The following is a 12,224-nucleotide window of genomic DNA, read 5'->3' on the forward strand; positions in this document are numbered from 1 at the left end:
GGACTCAAATGTGTTTATTATAATTACATAGACAGGAAAGAACATGATTGCTATGATCACAGAGAGTCATCAGTATGATTCAACTAAACTGAATGCTGGTGAAGGAGAGGCTTATTTTACCGGGATCCTCCGCTGGCCTGAACGTTGTGGCTGTTTGTCAGAGATAAGCGGATGTGGCTGTGCTGCTGGCATTCGGGCACAGGGAGTGGTGCCGTCGGCGTGGGCTCATCTCCCCAGGCGTTAAGCTGCACTAATTGCTTTGGAAGCAAGGGTTTTTCCTGGGCAGCAGCATATGCTGCATGCGTCGCCTGAAGCAAAGATAAAGAGCCACCCTCCTCCTCCTTTATTGAGGTTTAATAATAAAATGGGACTGTCACCATTTCCAATAAACAGTTTATTTTAATTGAGAAAAACAATGAGAACTGGCCACCTTTTGGTACACAGCTGTTGAGCGTCTCCCTGACTTGGGTGATCTGGAGCCTTCTGTTCTGTAGCTGTGCCCTTGAGGTACTCGGGTCCTGGGGTCAGTGAAGTCAGCTACATGTCTCTATCCATTTAAGCAAACCTGGCCCTTAAAAGGCAAAATAAGTCCTTTTCTAAGGTCTGTTAGATTATAAAGTTGCAACCCAAGAAGTGGCCATAGAAAATGCTGGAGATGTAGTCTGTTTTAATTTTCACATGTTGAAGACAGTCCTTTCTTTTAGTGAATACGAAATGAAAGTCTCACTTTTTTTCCTGTCACCAAAATTCTTTCAGATGACTTTTTTTTCAGGTCCCCCAGGGAGAAGTCAACCCAGTATCCCCAAGTATCAGAGGGAAATGAAGGCACAGATAAGGCAGTGTCTTACTCAGGCTTGTAGAGAGGGTGAATGTCAGAGCAGGAATTGGAAGTCCTGCCTGCTGTTCAGAGGCACTGATGCTCTCGCTGCCCCACCCACTACTCGGGTGCTTTCTCATCCCCATTTCACAGCAGGCAAAATTGAAGCCAGAGAACTAAAGCCACTTGTCTTGGGGGTTCAGTTGGTAAATGGTATAATCAGCATTGGAACTCAGTCTCCGGACCCCCAGTTCAGTTTTTTTTTGTTTGTTTGTTTGTTGTGAGATGGACTCTCACTCTGTCACCCAGGCTGGAATGCAGTGGTTCAATCTTGGCTCACTGCAAGCTCCGCCTCATGGGTTCATGCCATTCTCCTGCCTCAGCCTCCCAAGTGGCCGGGACTACAGGCGTCCGCCACCACGCCCGGCTAATTTTTTTTTGTATTTTTAGTAGAGATGGGGTTTCACTGTATTAGCCAGGATGGTTGCGATCTTTTAACCTCATGATCTGCCTGCCTTGGCCTCCCAAAGTGCTGGGATTATAGGCGTGAGCCACCGCGCCGGCCAGTTTTTTTTTTTTTAAACCTGAGTTCATAGGGCGTGTATACCAATTGCCTCCACACAATAGCAATGATATGATGGCAGTAAACATAACAATTTCTGGATCTTACAATGACCACAACTGGGAGTAGAGAAGAAGAAATCTGTAGTGATGAAGATGATGCAGGGCAGTCAGCCAGGCCCCTTCCTTCACTTCCAGACACGACCCTTGGGGTGCACATGGTTGGGGTTGATCATCAGCAAAATCACAAATTCCTCCGTGCCATGGGTCGTCAAAGCACCGGCTGTTAAAGCCTTGAGCACTGAGAGCCTGCTGTGTATAAAGTGCTGTGTTCAGTCTAGCACAGGTGCGGTAAACGGATCGCACCATATAATGGCTGTGATTAAGAAGGGGAAGAGGGGCATAGAGGAGAAGAGGAAGATCATTTTAATGCAGGGGAAGCTTTCATGAGGTATGGTTTCGGTAGCCAGGGTCATTGGTTTAGTTGTGGTAATCATAAGGGATCTTTTCAATTGAGTGGCCCACATCAGCTAAAACTGGTTAAGCAGAGGAGCAAAAGTGTTGGTTCACTTACCTAAAAGGCCAGACATGCCTGGATCTAGGGGCTCAAGCCTTGTTGTCGCCATCCTGTCCTGGCTCCTCCATGTGGGCTTTGCTCTCGGCAGCTGTTACCTTCATTCAGGTGAGCACCTCCTGTGCCGTGGCAGGATGACTGCTGGCAGCCCTAGGCTTCCTCTCAGCAATCCGCATGAAAAGAGAGAGTCCTTCCTCCCACATGCCAGCAGAATTCCAGGAATTGGCTCACTGCCCATGCACGACTGTGGCCCTTGGGGTGGAATTCATAGACTGGAAAGGTCTGATAAATCGTCCCACTTCTTGATTTGGGAGGGCGGGAGGGAGAGAGACATTAGCTTCTCTCAAATCATGTGAATTATGGGTTGGTGGAAGAGAAGGAAAATCAGAAGAAGGGGAATTGATGCTGGGCAGGCAAAACTCGCACATGTCCCTGGGTCCAGGCCTTAGACCTTCCTCTGACTCACCAGTAGTCCATGGCTTGAGGGAAGGAAGGTCCATTTTAACCCCTGTCTCTGGGTCAGTGCAGTCCAGTCGCACTTTCTGCAGTGATGGCCATGTTCATTAATTGGCAGTGTCCAGTGCAGTAGCCACCAGCCAAATGTGGCTAATGAGCACTTGAAATGAGGTTAGCACTACTGGGGACTGTATTTTTAATGTTAGGTAATTTTATTGATAATTAAATTTCAATGTAAGTTCTATGTGTGGCTCAAGGCTACCTAACTGGACAGAGCAGCTCTTAATGGAGGACACATCATGGGAGATAGTTCCCTGGGAGACAAGAGCTGGTTTTGTGTAGGAGAGTTGGGCAGAGGGCTAAATGCAGCTCCGAAGACGAGGTTGGTGATCTGGGTCAGGGTGTGGAGGAGGAGAAGAGGGAGTTTGGACATGAGAGAGAGAGGAGAGAGAAAGGAACACAGAGAGTCCTTTATCGGTGGCATCATTTGGGAGTCCTTAACTTGAGAAAATAGTTTTTCCATCTAATATATGTACCAGGAAGAATCAAATTCACAACTGACGTTGTTATAAAAGCTAATTAAGGGGAACTCCGTAACATGTTGTTACATTTGATCTAAATGTCCAACTGTAAAACATCAACCATTGCCTGAAGTGCCACATAAGCTACACATAGATGAAAAGAAAAATTAAATATTGTGCAGGTTATTTTAAAAAATGCTGTGTAGGCTGGGCCTGGTGGCTCACACCTATAATCCCAGCACTTTGGGAGGCCGAGGCGGGCAGATTACAAGGTCAGGAGATTGAGATCATCCTGGCCAACACGGTGAAACCCCGTCTCTACTAAAAATACAAAAAATTAGCCGGGCATGGTGGTGGGCGCCTGTAGTCCCAGCTACTCGGGAGGCTGAGGCAGGAAGATGGTGTGAACCCGTGAGGCGGAGTTTGCAGTGAGTCAAGGTCACGCCACTGCACTCCAGCCTAGGGGACAGAGTGAGACTATTCTGTCTAAAAAAAAAAAAGAAAAAAGAAAAAATGCTGTGTTAACTTGCATGACTGAGTACAATTAAAGGCATTTGGCGGAAATGACATCAGGCAAATAGAATAAACTTGTAAAGGCAGAGTCTGGCCACAGCTTTGTGAATCTAGGGCCAGTTAATGACCAGCCTCTCAGTGAGCTGTGTGATAGGTGTTTCATCATGCTCCATATCCCTAGGTGGGTGCAGGAGGGTGTGGGGACAACCGCGAGTTGACACTTTCAGAGCCTAAGTCCTCATGGTGGTCACAATCCTGATTTCCACGGGGGGATGGTTGTTGATGAAGGCAGACTCCCGTCCTGCCCAACTGCAGCTGGGATGCCTGGCTTCCTTAGACTCGGTTAATTGCCTAGATTTGTTCACCAAGCATTCCTGGAGGACCTGCCATGCACTTGGCATCCTGATGGGCCTTGAGAACGGGGCAGGAAGAAAAGAGAAGCACAAAGCTTGGCTCCTGGCCCTGAGGTTTGCCTAGTTCCCTGGCCCTCAGCATTCCCCTCCCCCATCACTCAAGCCGTTTGATCATCCCCTGAAGACTTAGCTCCCACCCAGGAGCAGAGATTAAAGTGAGCATTCTGGAGCCAGACTGCCCAGGTACATGTCAAGCCCATGGCAAGTGCCTGGCATACAAGATGCTCAAAAAAAAAAAAAAAAAAAAAAAAACCACAACTTTTATTTTGCTAATTTAGAGAAACAACAGGTATACAGCAGAAAGAAGAAGGGCATTAGAGTAGGTGAAGCTGACCTGGATTGAAACCTGGGCCAGGCAACTAGGTGGTGTGTGTATTTGGACACAGTTCTTAGCCTCAGTCTCTCTATCTGTAAAGTGGCATGATGGAACCTCACATGATTGTCATGAAGACTCAGTTGCACTGTATTTTTTTAAGGGCCTAACACCAGGCAGACTTCAATAATGGTGGCTGCTCTGATGGGCCAGAGGGCAAGCAAGGTTGCTATGAAAGTGGAGCGGGCCAGGGAAGAGGGTCTTGTGGGTTGTATATGTGCCCGAGGTGAGCCACCAGTTTCAAATTCAGCCTCAATTCATGTTAGGCCCAGGTGTCATTCAAACCTTTTTACCATGAAGAACCCACCCAAACTTTGGAGTTCACATTGGCACCATCTTGCTGGCAGATCTTCTGTCCATCTCAATGACTGGGGGCTCCTACTGCTTCTAAGGGGACCCAGGGAGAGACAGAACAGCATCTTAGAACAATCAGCATGCCCTAAGATTTGTGTCTATGATCCATTTTGATTCCATGATCATTTTGGGGGTCCTAAGGCAGTGTGGCCCGTTAGACACATCATGAATGGGTTTCACCATCTGAGTGCTGATGGCATGCTTGGGGCATTGTTGGGTCTTAGGGCGTGGTAAGAGAAAGAAAGCCCTCCTTAGTAAGTAAATCATAGGTGGATATTTTCCATGAGCTCATTCTTCCTGCTCCTCTCCCTCCTGGTGACTCCTCCAGCCAGTTTCCCCAGCGGACAAAAGTGGGGATGCCTTTGGGGAGAGAATAATCCATTTCAATAGAAAAAGCAAGGGGTTCAGAATGCAGTGACTGGAAAGCAAAGCCAGGCCGTGGTGCCACCGTGGGTGTGGGCTTTGGGTGTGAGCTTTTGAGTCACTCATACATGCGTGTATTCCTGGACATGCATTGTGTGCACTGACCTGTTCCTGGGCATGAGCCTGAATTCGCTCTTGCACCTTTGTCGGGAAACAGAAATGTGTGTGGTTTGCATTTACTTTCTTTTGTCCCCTTTAATCTCCAGCTGATGCTGAGCTTCTGCAGAGCAAGAAGGGTCTTAGGGCCTACTCTGGAAGAACCTCACTCCCGTTCTCCTTATTCCTTGGAGCTCTTTTGGATTTCTAGCCTGTGTCTCTGTTGTTATAATTGTAGTTTTCATGTTGTCATCCAGTCTTTATCGCTGCTCCTTAGAGCTATCTACTGAGAACTTTCTGTGTGTATCATACTATGGTAGATATGAAGACAGAGTAATGCTGTATCTTAAGAAATGTCACAGTCTTGGGTGGCGATGGAGTTTAATTATGCAGTGCTCAGTGAAAGGTGGATCTGAGTACCTGATGGCAGCATGGAGTCACAAAGGAAGCATTCTAGGCTAGTCGCAGAGGCTAATGGTCTGAGAAGAGGGTTATGGCCATATGAGATTTGAAAAGTAGATGGGAGAGAGTGTGGCAGGAGAGCCAGAGAATGGATTGAGAGTGGGTTCCCAGTGGAGGGGTGCATATGCAGAGTCCTAAATGTGATCAGGAGTGGGAGAGTAGGGGTAGGAGAGAAAAAGAGTCACCAACAATGAAACTGGAGAGGAAAGTGGCAGTTTTAGATGAATTAAATACTTTTCACCAGAGTTCAATTGATTTTCTTCCTAAACTGTAACTGAAGCTAAACCATGAATATTGAAGGTGAATTTTACATTGAGTAAGTTCTTATGTTTTGAATGTAGAAGGAAAAAGTAAATTATGACTGGTTGGATCTGAGAATCATTGGTCTTGCCATGGCATACATCTAATTCATTCAAGGTTGGTGTTTCACATAACAGGACAGACACTAATGGATTTTCTGCTTTGTTGTTTCAGCACTTCAGGGAGCATCTGGACAAACTTTTTGCCAAAGGAATTGGAATGTTGGATATAGCTCTGAATGAGGCCTTCAACATTCTGAGTGATGTAAGTTCCTCTTTGATTTGCCTGTCCCATCCCCTGGAGAATAGATGGGTGTTGTTTTAAAAAATTGTGGGCCAGGCTGGGCGCTGTGGCTCAGGCCTGTAATCCCAACACTTTGGGAGGCTGAGGTGGGCGGATCACAAGGTCAGGAGATCGAGACCATCCTGGTTAACACAGTGAAATCCCGTCTCTTCTAAAAATACAAAAAATCAGCTGGGCGTGGTAGCAGGTGCCTGTAGTCCCAGCTACTCAGGAGGCTGAGGCAGGAGAATGGTGTGAACTTGGGAGGCGGAGCTTGCAGTGAGCCAAGATTGTGCCACTGTACTCCAGCCTGGGCCACAGAGGGAGACACCTTCTCAAAAAAAAAAAAAAAAAAAAAAAAAAAAATATATATATATATATATATATATATATATATATATATATATATATAAAATAAAATGTGGGCCAGCTGTGGCTGACACTGAGCAGATCTGCAGGCATGGGATGGGAGAGTGAGATTGGCTGGCCATTTAAGTCATCTAGGGAACCAGGTGCCAGCCAGTGAGGTCAAACCAGAGCAGAGTGGGGAAGAGAGAGTGCTAGGGTATGAAACCATGGAAGCAGCAGGAGCCAAATTGAGTAGCGTCGTAGAGACACTAATGAGGGCTTTGACTCTGTGTGGAGTGGAAAGCCACTGGGGGGTCTAGGCAAAGAATGACATAATCTTGAACTCAATAGCATTTTTTGGGCTGCTGTATTTAGAAGCAACTATAGGAGGGCAAGGACATTAAGTTATCTGGGTAAAGAAAATGGTGATTTGGACCAGGGAGATAGCAATGAAGATGTTAAGAAGCAGAAAAATAAAAACCACTCAAGGTATTTTAAATAGTAGGAGTTTAATTCAGGCAATTGATGGCCTAAGGGATGGAAAAGCTGAGAAACCAGAGAATGAAGCAATCCACAGATTAGCATCAGCAGGAGGTATCTCCTCTGTAGGGCAGGGGGTACAACAGGCAGGAGGGGTGACATCAGAGCCGAGTCACTGTGGCCATTCAAATAGGAACAGAACTGGGGAGGAGGCTACCCAAGAAGAACTGTGACCATAGAGGGAAGGATCTGACCTGTGGAAGCTGGAACTATGGAGGAGACACAGTTATAGCCAGAAAATGCCTATCCCCTGAGAGTGTACAGAAATTGCTTAGAAATACCTTGATTCCTTCCTTGCTTCCTTTCCCCTTTATGTGATCCTTGTCAAAACTGATGGGGAGCTTGAGAGCTGTGGTTTGCAGGAAGAAGGCATGGGATAGTCTGAGAACAAACAGGCACTACATGGAGCAACATCACCTTGAGGTGTCAAGCAGGAGCTGGGAGACCAGCAGAGGCTCCCAAGGCCTTGCTGCTGTTGGTCTCCGGGCGGCTCTGTAGGTCAGGCTGTTGTCATTTTGCAGGTGAGCAGGCAGAGGCCCAGGCAGGTGAGTCATTCACTCCACAGTGCATAACTTGTATTGTGGGTTAGTTACACCTGACTCCAAAACTTGAGTTTTTACTGCTCAGCTATACTGGCCTCTCAAGAAAGGCTAGGCCCTAATTTCTAGACTCTGTTTTACCAATAGTACCTGTTGCCATGAAGGTGACTATTTAGATCTCAGTCCTGAGCCAGCGTCATGACTGCAGGGGAGAAGAGAAAAGGAGAGAAGGTGCCAAGTCAACTTCCTCAGTACAAATTCAAAGCCCCTGTCACCTCATGAGCTCCAAGGGGCTGTTGGCTACAAGATGTAAACACTTATGTAAGAGTCCGTGTTTTGGACAGTACCTCTCTGTTGACAGCAAAGTAATAGTTTTAGTGACACAGCCAGCCAGGACAGAGGACTAGGCTGCACTTTAAATTCTGGTTTGAAACCTGGGCAGGTGCCTTCTTAGGGCTTGGGTCTCTGCATCTCAGCAGGCTCTTTCCAGGTAGTGATATTGAAAAGACTTGTCACAATTTGACAAGTCACTTTCATTTTATCTCAAAAACCTAGTGGTCAGAGCCGGGGGAGACTTCTCTGACCTGTGGAGTCCCTTGTTTGGAAGGCTGCCCTGCAGTGAATTTCTGTTTCCCTGTTCTCTGGCCTAAGTGGTGAAAGAGAAAGGGTTAGGAGATGGTTGTATGGTTAAGTCTGTGGTCCCTGGAGTAAGGCAGGCTGGGCTGAGAAGCCTGACTCAGCCAGAGTTTGCTGTGTGGCAAAAGTGTGATTCAGTCTCACCCTTATTTTCTTCATCCGTATAATGGGGATAGGAATTGCCCTGCACTGGCCATGTAAATTGCAAGGCCCCAGGCAAAATGAAAATGCAGGATTTCTTGTTGAAAGTGATTGAGAATTTTAAGGTAATGGCAGCAAAACGTTGAACCACGTGTGGAGCTTTCTCAGTGTGATCTTGTGCAGCTGTGCATGTCACACACCCATGAGGCGGGCCTGGTGGTCCCTTTCTCCTGGGGTTGAGAATCAGCCTGATGACGCAGGACCTGGATCCCATTCAGCAGTGCTGAGCTGGGTGAGAAGTGCCCGCTGTGACCACTGAGACCCCAGGTCTCTAGACACAGCTCCCACTACAAATGCTTTGGTTCTCCTTGCCCAAGTCCTCAGGAGTGTCTGCTGCCCTTCATCTTCCTCTGTTTTCTGTTCCTTGCCCTGGTACCCTTTCTCTGTCTATCCCTTCCATCTATCACCCTTGTTCTCAGACCCCTCTAAGACATTATTTCCCATAACATGCCCAGTTTAATGCTGCCCTGCCAAGGTACTCCCACATGGGGGTTGTGGTCAAGGTGGGGAGATGCCATCCTTCTCTTGCAGACTCACAAGATACTTGTGCATATCAAAGGCCTTGAGAAGTCCTGCAGTGAACAAACCTTTAAAAATGTGTTTACCCACACTTACTAACCCAGGAACACTTTATATCATATCATCATCTCCATATTGGCATCTTCTAGAAGTTACAGCTCACCAGCCATATTTTGGGGCATAATATCATTATATACTCCAAGAAGGTGTATTCACACTTTCACAGGGACTACTAAGGCCGAGAGAAATCACCAACACCTAGTGGACTTTTTTTACCCTGAATCTTTGTGAAGGAAGCATTTTTGAACAGGAAAACCCTCCATACCCTTGTAAAAACACCTCTGGAGTCTGGTCAGTCAGATAACCAGATAAGTTGAATGCAGATCTTGGAAAGCAAAAAGCAGAATAAATGTTTTTTAAAAAACACAATAGGCCAGGCGCGATGGCTCACACCTGTAATCCCAGCACTTTGGGAGGTCGAGGTGGGTGGATCACCAGAGGTCAGGGGTTCGAGACCAGCCTGGCCAACATGGTGAAATCCCGTCTCTACTAAAAATACAAAAAAAATGAGTCAGGCGTGGTGGCAGGCGCCTGTAATCCCAGCTATTCGGGAGACTGAGGCAGGAGAATCGCTTGAACCTGGGAGGCAGAGGTTACAGTGAGCCGGGATCATGCCACTGCATTCCAGCCTGGGTGACATAGTGAGACTCCATCAAAAAGAAAAAAAAAAAAAAGAACACAACGATAAATGTTACAGAATGTCACTGCTTGAGATTGGTTGGTGGTTAGCACTATATTTGAGTGCACATTTATCTCATAGGGCAAAACATTTCATATCATCTCTTGCCAGTGGGCTTTTAAATAGCTAAACTCTTTGACAAACACAGAGGTGGTTAATCTCCCATGAAAATGAAGCTTTATCTATTAATATTTTCTACTTCATCAATATAACCTTTAAGTGATATTATTATCTTCCCGTGTATTATGCCTGCCTTTGCAAGTCAATATGAAATAAAAAGTTACTTCTCTAACACACATGCACACGCACACACACGCGCACGTGCTTAAAATTGTGATTGTGGCTGGAGCTTAGAATGGTTCAGAGGTTACTATAATTAAATGGAGTTAATTCTGTCTTACAGTTACCTGCATTTCAGTTTCCGTATTTGCTTAGATGACTTAAAGGCTTGCAGTTGTTGATACAAATGGCTTTGAAAGGAGCATTCAAATAAACTTCTAAGCCCCTTCGAGCTATTGATCTCTGCTGCATTCATTAGATTCTGTCAGAACACAGAGCCAGTTTGCTACAGTAGTTAGCATCTACCTTGTCATGTGACAACTGCAATTATCGTTTTTGGCGATGAATGTGATCTTTGCAGTGATTACCTTTTAAAATTTTTTCTTAGCCAATTAAATAAAATTCGGTGACATTTCAAAGACTGTTAATCACAACCAAATGCTCTAAATGTCAGGATGCATTGAAAATTTCACTGCTAACTGATGAATCACTGAGCTAATTGTAGTTCATCATCAGGCCCTTGTCATTGTTATTATTATGGAAAACACTTTCATCACTCTCGCTATTCAATAAAAAAAAAGTTTTAGACAAATATGAAGAGAAAAGATATTACTCATCAAAGCATTTGAATTTAATTGCATTCTTCAAAATTCACCAACTACAGATTGCAGCAGAGAATACCAGGGACTCAACCAGAGAGGAAAGTAATGTTTTTAAATAAACAGCTCCTGGCAGCTCTTTATTCGAGTCCGCATTATTCAGATAGCTTCTTTTCTCCTCTCTTTCTTTCCATGTGTTTGGGAAAATTTTTCCAGGATATTTTCAAATGAGTTCATGAACAATGATGGCCCTAGAGCATTCTGGGGTTTTTTTCCCCCTCTGAAGCTTCTGTGACCTGAAGCATAGATTACTTTTATGCCTTGGCTTGTTGCTGGATTTATTTAATGGTGCGAAGGCTGTGTTTAATGCAGTCTCCCCAGAACATCTCCAGAACAACCTGTTGATGAGACCAGGCTACAAGGCTGTTTTTTCTTCTGCAGTAAGGACAGAGTCTTAGCAGCTTCCCAGAGTTGGAAGGACGGAGTCCAGATATTTATTGACACTGAAGTTTGGTTGAAGATGGACCTTTTAATGGGAGAGGAGGGAGGGGGCTTGGCTAGGATCAGGTAAGAATCCTAATCTTTCTGTTGAGGGTTGGCGAGCATAGCAAGGGAGACATTTTGAGGTCAGGGGTTCAGTCTTAGGGTGTCAATGGTCCTTTGATGCTTTCTATGGAAGAATTGATGGGTCTTTCAAGAAGTTCCTGGAATAAGCAATGAGGTTATTTGCAAGTTTGACCTTCCTGGGCAAGCATTTTCTGAAATAGTAAGTTACGTTGATAAAGACAGTAGAATAGTGGTCGCGTGGAAAGCTTTGTGGTGTGATAACTGGAGTTTCCAGGTGTTTCTACCTACTAACACGACAGTCTCATGGGCTGTGTCTGCTCATTAACTCAATTGCACATGTGCAGTCAGAGTTGCAGGGGTGGCTCCCAGGGCCAGGACTAACATGAGGAAAGTGTCTGGGGCACCACATGTAAGGAGCACGCACCCTCAGGCTCACGGCCCTGCTGACTCCCCTGTGACCCTGAAACCCTAAAAGGGATAGAGGAAGTAGAGGCAAGAGGAGGAGATGAACACTTTTGGAACCCCACCACCTATCCATTTGCTCACTGACGTTCCTGTATTACCGAAAGGCCATATTGTGTGCTAAATTGGAGAGTAGATTCTAGAGCTTGATGGTCTGGATTCAGATCCCAGCTATGTCAGATAGCAGCTGTGTCACCTGGGGTAAGTTAGCTCATCTCTCTGTGCCCTAGTTTCCTACCTGTAAAATAAAGATAACGATAGTGTTGCAAGACTTTTCCTTAGCTCCGCTAAAGACAGGATCCTTGTCACATGACCCTGAAAATTTAGGCTTGCAGAAGTTTGAAGAGTAAGAAAATTGGGATTTATTGGACAAAAAGGGAAAAAAGGGAAACGGGTACTAGTCCTGCTAGTACATGCTTCTTCCCACCTCACAGATTGAATTCCAGGTTCCTCACAGGAAGAGGAGGGACCAGGCTCCACCCCGCTGCAAATGACTCACACTTCTGTGGCTCCATCACAGTGCGCATTCTTCCCAGTGTGCAGGCTGGTTGGAGTTTTACCAAGGAGCCCCTCCCACCTGGCTGTCTCAATAGTACCTACCTCAGAGGCTAGTAAGGATTAAGTAAGTTTGTGTTAACACATGTAGCCTG

At 45.8% G+C, this 12,224-nt stretch overlaps 1 protein-coding gene across 5 annotated transcripts in view; it reads left to right on the forward strand.

Annotated features, from left to right (window-relative positions):
- The window catches only part of CACNA2D3 (calcium voltage-gated channel auxiliary subunit alpha2delta 3), a 941,064-nt gene that overhangs the window by 497,212 nt on the left and 431,628 nt on the right, over positions 1-12,224 (forward strand). For all 5 annotated transcript variants that reach the window (XM_015130679.3, XM_077993170.1, XM_015130680.3 and 2 more), the window contains exon 10: positions 6,038-6,127. In XM_015130679.3, coding sequence (XP_014986165.1) covers positions 6,038-6,127 — 90 coding nt within the window. The remainder of the gene's footprint in view (positions 1-6,037; positions 6,128-12,224) is intronic.

Source organism: Macaca mulatta, chromosome 2 (genome assembly GCF_049350105.2).
Source record: "Macaca mulatta isolate MMU2019108-1 chromosome 2, T2T-MMU8v2.0, whole genome shotgun sequence".
NCBI lineage: Eukaryota > Metazoa > Chordata > Mammalia > Primates > Cercopithecidae > Macaca > Macaca mulatta.